We start from the raw sequence: 9,226 nt of genomic DNA on the forward strand, positions 1-9,226 counted from the left end.
TATATACTGCATTAACATATAAAGGCTACAAAAGCTGGAATGCTGAATATTTCAAATCAAGATGACTTCCTATTTCACTTAAGGGTAAATGTTTACCTATAAGAATAACAAAACTATTCTAAAACTTTTGAACTAATATGGGAGAAATGTATGTTGTTACCATTAAAACGGTTTTTTTGGTAGAAAATAGTAACGGAAGAATTGTTTGGGATATTTATTTCCTTTTGCTGGCCTTCCGGTGGCCCCCAGGTGCTTGTTTGGGGTCCCGCTGCTGTGAAGGCCTGTATTGTGTTGCTCCGAAGGGGACCGGGGCCTGAGCTCCTGTTATACAACACACAACTGCAGCTTCTTAACAAACACCCTCAGAAATCAATAGTATCATAACAGCTTATATTTATTATTCATTAATAATGTGTTTATGGACCCAAACCACCCGCTGAACCAAGTTGGGATGAAATGTGTGTGTGTGTGTGTGTGTGTGTGTGTGTGTGTGTGTGTGTGTGTGTGTGTGTGTGTGTGTGTGTTTTAATGGGTTTTTTTCTTGATAAAATGAAGACTGAATTTTTGTTACTGTGATAAAAATGTGAATTTACATTAAACGACCTTTTCTAGAAGTGACGCTTTACAAAATTGGTTTGTGAACACATTTATGATTTAGGTATAACTCACATTTTTAAATGTATTTTTTGTCCTTAGTCAATGGGCTTTGTCTAGTAAAAACAATAATAGCACTTAGTATATTATAAAAATCATCTTAATGTTAAATGTTGTGGACAACGTAAGCAATAATAATAATAATTTAATTTTAAAGGAGCCAATACTTATATAAAAATGAGTATGCAATAATAAATATAAATTATTTGAAGTCTCAGACGTTTAAACTTCGTGCTTTCCACAAAGTAAAAAATAAATAAATAAAAAAACTGTTCGCGTTTACAATTATACCTAATATTCCTTATTGCTTTATCCTAAATAATTCTAATCCTTCAAGTCATATTAGTTCAAATGTTCGACTTTTCAAATAGATTTTATTCAGTGTTGAACATTTCCACACAAATTTTAAGGCTGCGCTCTTTATTTCATCTGCAGATTCAAAAGTTAAAGAACAGTTTAGTTGATTTCATGAAAATTTTTCAAATATCTCACCATTAGTCGTTATTTCAAATGATGTATGTTAAATGATCCATGCGGTGGAGTCATTTACACTTATTTATTTATTTATTTATTTATTTATTTATTTATTATTATTTATCAAATTTAAACGTCAACGTGAGCTCTAATGTTTCAAAACAACATGCAGACATTTCCATCAAGAAATTAAACCAAACTGTTAATATGCACAAAAATCGCTTGTTTTATATCATGATCCACATTCTTTAGATTAATTTATTCACTTTTTAAAGTTTCGGTTTAAACCACCTGGGGCATATTTATGCCACATGGATCTATTTTTAGTTCTCGCTAGGTCTTATTTTGGTCTTGTGATCATGATGTCAACCCTTTTTAGCTCTGATCTCGTCATTTTTTATTGTATTTATTATTTTTTTAAACATAAGCTTTTAAAATCCTCAGAAACCGGAACTTTTCATCTACTCAGCTAAGAAACTGAAAACGGCACCGGGCACGATGGGATAGAGCTGTGTAGACTTCATAGCCTGCAAAGTTGATCAATATGAGAGTCACTCAAGTATCAGATCCTATTCATCACCGCTGGGAAAGCAGCTTTCAGACGGAGCTCCTTCACCTCTGGGGCTTCTCCTGTTTCAGAGCGGCAGCTGCTCAGCCCCGCGCGTAAAACACGCACAGTTTTCTCCAAGAGGCGCAAACACAGGAGCGCTGCACATCCAAGCTCGTGTTGCACGCGCAGCACCGTTAAATGTTTACTTAAAAAAAAATCACAATGACCACCAGGTAAAACGATGAAGAAAGGCTTTCAGACGTAAAACGTGCACAGTTTATTTCAGCTTCTGCAGCTTTACAGAGACACATTTGAAGCACACTTTCACAAATGAAATGTTTTCTTTTTCCAGAATAAATTAAATTCAAATAAATAACAATTCAACATAAAAAAATAAAAGTAATAATAAAGTCTTCTCAGAAGTGTTGAAAAATATGTATAAATAAGGCCGACTACACCTCCCTTCATCAGAATATCTACAAAGTGCGCTCCACAAACGAGTCAGTGATCAGAAGAAGTCGAAATGATTCGTTTTCATGAGGGCGGGGAGAACAACAACACTACTCATAATAATCTGATTGTCGAAGCATCATCGCGGTGAACAGGTTTTACACGTCAGTGAGTCTTCTACAGGCCTAATTCAGCCAGTGGCAGAGAAAACAAACAGAAAGCACGTCCAAGAACCAACCAGAGAGTGTTCAAAATCACCAGAAATGTGCCATCACTTGCGTAATGAGGTAGACGCACAGCTACGCCGTGTTAATGTGTGTATCCGTGCGTGTTTACATACGTGAGTGTGTGTTTGCGTTTTATTGCAATGCATTCACTTTGGAAATGAGGAAGGGAACATGAGGGTTAGGAGGGGGGCAGTGTTGGTCATCTTGGAGCAAAACGCGCAGAAACATCAACCCCTCCCCTGCGTTTCTGCAGAGGAACCCATGACGCTGATTGCACAAACTGCGCACCAGATCCTGACTTATTTTATCTTTTTCTATTCGTTTGGTCTGATTTGTCCCCCCAAATAGTGAGCAACCCAACAAAAACATCTGGGAGGAAAATTCAATACATTTCAATGACAGTTTCCACACACGGAAGTGCATATATTCACAAATATGTACACTGATAAATATAAAAAGAACTTTCCGGGCCACAGAGGGAAATATTAACTATTATTCCTCATTTCCCGCTGTTAGTATTTTCATTTTTGTACAATAATTACTTTTTCAACCACAACGGTCGCCTTTGCTCTTCAGTCAGAGAGCAGCAGTTTATTCTGTGGAGATGCAAACAGCTTTGAAAGTCACTGAGTTTATTTTCTGTCTGCGGTTCCACTGTCAGGACCAAACAAGGTACACGGTGTGAGGCAGAACACAAAAGTTCCTGTTTAAACATGATGAGCGGTGAAAAGTCCGCAGGTGTCCCCGAGTCACATCTGAGCTGACTGGCGCACCAAACTGTGTGATTTTTGCTCCAAAAAGTACAATTCTGCGACCTGCGGTTAACACTAGGGAGGTTCTCAAACAACCTACACTGTAAAAATGAATTTTGCAAGGTATTAAACTTAAGTACTTTTTTTAGTTATTGGTTTGAATGCAAAATGTTGAATGGTGGTTAAATTCTAACAACATTGAGATTTATTTATGTAAATAAATGGATAAAACCCCACTAAACAGTCAGATTAAAATAGACGGAAATTCTGTAAAATTACTTAAAATTGCCTAGAATATAGTTTTTTTTTCAGTTCATAAATTTGTTTTTCTATATTGTTTGAAGTTTTGCTTCAAACAATATGCTTATTTAATCGAGATAAAATCTGCCCTCCCAAAACCCAGCTTACACAATCTATTATGACATCATTAAAGGCACAGGGATGGTACTGAGCATATCCTGTTGTACTTTTCCTTGATTTCCCTACAATGTATGCACCTGCAGCACTTTGTCACAACTTAGTTGCAAGACAACCAGTCAAAAATCCTTTGCCTACCATAGCGATTACTGATGCCAAGATTGATTCTTGGCATTTAATCATTGAAACAAGAACTCCATATAATTCATTTTCATTAAACCCTTTGCATTTCATGAAATCTTCACTGGAGATTCATAATTCATTATTGTCAGTGTGTATTTGTTAGAGAACAACATACATGACTGGATAACATCATTAACTGAAGAGGTTGTAAGTTTAGTCAACCAATTTAGCGACAATGTTAATGCTAAAGTCAAACTTGCTAGAATCCTGAACTTGCTAGCCCAGAGGCAGCTATTGCTAAGGAATGGATGAACTTAGCTGTGGTTGTCATTGAAAGGTTAACACGTCTTCTTCTGATAGATTCCATATGACGTTCATTAGCAATGATATCTTCATGGTTAAGAAAGTAAGCAAGGTAGCGAGTTGACATTAGCTCTAGCACTGTTGCTAAACTAGCTCAATCTGAAAACTTAAATTGTAGGTGAAACTGAAACTTTCTCAACCTCAAAACTTATGATAGTTTTGGATGTGCATATTAATTCCCACTAAGACCCATAAAAATATATGAGCCTTACTTTTCTTAGTTAATGAGAATAACAGTAACGTAATTTATTATAAAAAAACATCGGAAGAAAGTACCTAATGTGAGAATTTAACCATTATTAAACACAATTTTTTTTATTCAAATTAAAATTCAATGGGCATTAATTAATACTCTCCAAAATTCATTTTTACAGTGTTGACAGAAGTCGTTTATCGTGATTTCATTGGCATTATATGCCTTTACAGCAAAACAAATAGTCTTTTTTTTATTTTTAGCATAAGATGAAAACCTAGATGAACTGAATGACTTTAATAAGTCAGAATTTAACAATTTTATTTTGACACGTTTTAAAAATGGGCATGCATTTAATATTTTAATTAAATGTCTCCTAGCGGGTGAACTTGTAATAATTTTCCTCAGAAATTATTTTAAAATTAAATCCAACAAAATGTAAAAATGTAGAAGTTTAGCTGTTCATCATAACCAACTTAACCAAGTAATTTAAAGTAATTAGGTTTTGTCAGTGTATGGATTATTCGGATTCTGTCAGAAATTTATATGTTTTTCTTCACAAAAGATGCCAGTTTAATTTCTCTGAAATTAAAACTAACATCAGTTGCCTTTCTTTTTAAGAATGAAAATGTATAAAAATCATATTAAATTGAGGGAAAAGATGAAGTGACTTGTTTTAAGTACCGCCCTGACAGTCGATCTGAAACGGTATTTCTTATCTGGTATCTTTCTTAGGAAAGAAGCAAATTTACTTGATCTAAACTTACATTTTGAAACAACATATTATGTATTTGAATGTGCGAAGCCAGACTGGAGTCATTTAAGACTCAATAAGAGATTGTGAAACTTGTTTTGAGTGCGCATCGTTGCGGCCCTGGCTGTGCGCCACGCAGAGCCTCTTCCCGCGGAAAAAAGGCGCAGGTACCGTGCCGGTACCTTGTTGATTCTGACAGTGCGGCTCCAGCAGACCAGCCTCAGCAGCTTGTCTCTGGTTTGTCTCTGTGGAAACCGGCTCAGAGACCCTCGGGTCTGTCGCAGTCTGCTTCAGTGCGTCGCAGAAAACTTCATCCGTTTCTGTTTTTGCCTCTGATTGCAAAACCAAACGCGGACCACGTTCTTTTTCAGATCCAGTTTCTCGGCGATCGCGGCGATCTTCTCCGACGACGGCCGCGGCTGCACGGCGAAATACGCCTCCAGGGACCGCTTCTCCGGCGCGGCGATGGACGTGCGTTTCCTCTTCTTGTCGCCACCGTTGAAGATCTCTGGCTTGGACATCTTCTCCCTCTGCGCCCGCTCCGCCTCCTCCAGCCAGGCCTCCAGGATGGGCTTCAGGGCCACCATGTTGTTGTGTGAGAGGGTCAGGGATTCGAACCTACAGATGGTGCTCTGGCTCAGGCAGCCGACCCCGGGGATCTTGAGGTTGGCCAGCGCCGCTCCCACGTCAGCCTGAGTGACGCCCAGTTTGATCCGCCTCTGCTTGAAGCGCTCAGCGAACGACTCCAGCTCCCGCGGGTCGGGCTCCGCGTCCCCGCCAGCGCTCCCCAGGGAGCCGTGGGATCCCAGCGCGTGCGGATGCATGTTCATGGACTGAGTGTGGTGGTGGTGCTGCATGTGGTTGATGGCAGACATGTGAGCCGCGGCGTGAGCCGTGTGCGAGGCCGTGGAGCAGACGTCCGAGCCGGGCATGCCTCCCAGAGAAATCCCCGGGGTGAGATGGTCAAGCAGGTCTCCTTCCAGTCCCTGCGTCGGCTGGTGGTGCGCCGGGTGGTGGTGTGAGGTGAGCACCGACGGGTGGTGCAGGTGCGCGGAGGAGGAGGTCGGGGTGCAGGTCATGCTGGTCATGGTGGTCATGGTGTGGTAGGTGGCGTCTGGCTTGAACGGGTGGCTCTTCTGGGCCACGATATCCACGGCGGCGAGAGCCTCGGCTCTCTGCAGCAGCGTCTCATCGAAGCCGGCGAAGATGTTGCCCTGAAGCTGAGAGAGGAGGAAGGACAGAGGCAGAGCCGTCAGAGCAATCTGCCACTAAACCAACACTGCTGCTAATTAAACTGGCGGAGTGCGCCAGACTCTCTCTGCTTGTTCTAATATTTAAAAACAATGAATTATTTGATAGTTTAACATAAAACACTAGTAAAAAGAAAAATGCATATAATTAAATAAATAAATAAATAAATAAATAAATTTGAAACCTAAACTTAACATACTTTTAGAGGAAAAATCACCAAACAGACGAAGAATTTGTTTAAATTTGCAACCATGATCATTTTGAGCCGTTTGGACATTTTATAAATCTCCAAAGAAAAAACTTTGACTAGATTTTTTTGACCTCAGTTTTCCAACCTGTCAGCGGCTCCTTCCTACAGCCACGGCAGCGTGTCCGCGTGGAAGGATATTCATTTAAAATTTATATTTACGATCTCCTGAATTATTCCTGCGGACGATGAAGCGAGACCAGTTTGAATATGAATGGGACAATATGAGAAAAGACGAGTTCACTCCACGCACTGTGCATCCATCTTTAACTTTTCTTTCGCTTTCGGACGTATCGTGGGAGCGCAGCATCCGTTTTCCTTCTCTAAAGAACTTTTTCAGGATTTCTGCATTTTAAATCCTTTAAGAACATTACAAGACAATCATATAATGGAGATCTTTTATTTTCATTTATGTTGAGCAAAGTAGAAACGAAAAAAATTCTCCAACTTATAACTTTTAAGGCTGTTTTTATTAAACAGTTTCGTTTGTAGACAAAATGTGCCGTTGTGATCACACATTAATCTATTTTTATAATTTTTTCTTTACATTTTTTAAAGCTGTAAAACGGATTTAGACGGAATTAAAAGTTGTTGGTGCGAATTTACTCATTTTACCCACTAAATTAAGTAATTAAGAAACATCCTTGTACTTTTAAGTCCTCTATTCGAATCCTCAAAAAAAAAAAAGAAGAAGAAGAAGAAGAAGAAAAAAAGTCTCCATTTTGCGGCTGGTTTGCGCTTTTGTTGTGAAGTTTCGCGGGCAGGAAGGTGAGACTCACCGACGGCGTGGGCAGGCAGGCTCTGCGGATGGCCTCGGAGCTGGAGTGCAGGGGCGTGTATTTGGGCTCGTGCAGGATGGGGTGCATACTGAAAGGCTGCTTGCTGTTCATCGACATCATGATTGCAGAAGTGAGGGAGGGTCGCTGTCCGTCGTCCTCGTTCGGCTCCGTTTTGGTGATTTTACCTAGAGAGAAACGCCTCGCAGAGGAATAGAAAAAAAAACAACCTGCCGCTCGCAGAGGTGGTTTGGATCAAAAAAAAAAAAAAAAAAAGAAAAGTCACCCGGATCGGACTCAGGGAGTTTCGCCTTTAAGTCAGGGAAGAAGAAAAAAAAGGTAAGGAGCAGTAACTCCTGGACTCCTGTGGACCTTCTGTCTGCTTTTCCACTCTGAATGACTCCTATAATAAAGATGCTGCCTGCCTCCGGCGCCTATATTAGACCACTGCCTCACAGGCTGCTCCTCATTGGAGGACCGGTCCTCCCTCCCGCTGCGTTCCTCCACCAATCACATGGAGAAACCTGGCTGTGGCCACGCCCACAACCAGAAGGGACGCTTTGTGGTAGCACTCTGCTGAAGAAATGTTTCTTTAACATTTGCAGATTAGAACCGGGACAAACAAAAAGCTATGTCAGAACAGGAATCACCAAGATTTCCATAACAAAGCATTTACTGCAAGATGTAAAAATCTGCATTATTAAAAGTTAAAGTTAGAAAAAGTCACAGTTCTGTACAAAGCTTTACAAAAGCTGCCCTACTTGTTTATATATTCCAACCACAAACTTGGGATTTTCTGTGACAGATCAACACAAAGTGGAAGAAAAAGAATGAACTATGGGTTATTGATGATAAAAAATTGAGAAGTGTGGAGTGTATAGGTGTTGAGCCCTGTTTCTCTGTCTGCTGTGTTTCTTGGTCTTCCTGATGTTGCTTGGTCACTAAAGTCCTTTAACAAACCTCTGAGGCCTTCACAGGTCAACTGGATTTATACTGAGATAAAATCACAACCAGGCAGACCTCTGGAGGCAGGTAGTTCCAATTCAAGTTTTATTATACAAACTGCACTTCTCAAATTCTTATTAGTAACAAAATATGACACGTATGGCTTTCTTTCCATTTCACAGTGACAACTCATAAACTTCCAGTGAAACACATCAAAGTTGTAGCAAGAAAAAGGAATATTTTTGCAAAATGTTCTATAAATTTCTCGGTAAGAAAATAGTTATTAAGCCTTTTAGGCTACAAAAAAAAAGTGAAATTAACTTCCAGCGTATAGGTCTACTTTCCTTTTGTGGTTCACGAAAGCATTTCATGAAAATTGTTTTAATTGTAACAAAAAGTCATTAAAGTAAGTTTTAAATAATGAAAAAAATATCCAAACGCCTCCAGATCCACCAATTTCATTTTCTTAACAACTAACACATAAATCAATTGTGATTCATTCACTTTCTGGCTGTGAGAAGTGATGCCCTGCTCCCCAGAAACACGCCCACCTCTCTCAATTAAACAATAAACAGGCCTGACTGAACGGAACAACCAGCAAACAATGAAATATTTACACATGAACTGTGAGAGGTCAGAGGTCACAGCCTGCTAGTAAGGCAGGTTTCCTCACAAACTGGGTAATTATGCCCATAAACACCCAAAGTCTCCTTTCATAGTGGGAGGGATGTGAATATTTGGCAGTGTTCCCTGCCTCCATCTCTGATATGTCATCTATAAAAATTAAAAACAAAAACTTACCTACTATAAATATGATAAATAATTGTTACTGGTTCTTTAAAAATAGAAATTAAAAAATGCATTCAAAACTAAATACTTTCTTTTTGCTAAACCTAGGGGGCTATTCTCCCACTTATTGATTGATTTCATTCAAGCATTTTAATGGAAAGTTGAGTGGAGGGAAAAAGTCTCCACAGGGATAACCTCCCCCTGAAGTGGGTTCAATGCTTCAAGAAACTTTTCACACAGACATATCCAGGGAATGAGTTA

The 9,226-nt window shown here is 39.5% G+C and overlaps 1 protein-coding gene across 1 annotated transcript; it reads right to left on the reverse strand.

The window, feature by feature from the left end:
• Nucleotides 1-1,936: 1,936 nt before the first annotated feature.
• On the reverse strand, nucleotides 1,937-7,642 carry pou4f4 (POU class 4 homeobox 4). Its single transcript, XM_007563860.2, has 2 exons — nucleotides 7,235-7,642; nucleotides 1,937-6,177 (listed from the first exon to the last, which is right to left on the reverse strand). Exons 1-2 carry the CDS (start codon nucleotides 7,352-7,354, stop codon nucleotides 5,248-5,250), a joined length of 1,050 nt encoding a protein of 349 aa, XP_007563922.1. The 5' UTR covers nucleotides 7,355-7,642; the 3' UTR covers nucleotides 1,937-5,247.
• Nucleotides 7,643-9,226: the final 1,584 nt, after the last annotated feature.

This window comes from Poecilia formosa, unplaced genomic scaffold (assembly GCF_000485575.1).
Source record: "Poecilia formosa unplaced genomic scaffold, Poecilia_formosa-5.1.2 Scaffold152, whole genome shotgun sequence".
In the NCBI taxonomy this organism is placed as follows: Eukaryota; Metazoa; Chordata; class Actinopteri; order Cyprinodontiformes; family Poeciliidae; genus Poecilia; species Poecilia formosa.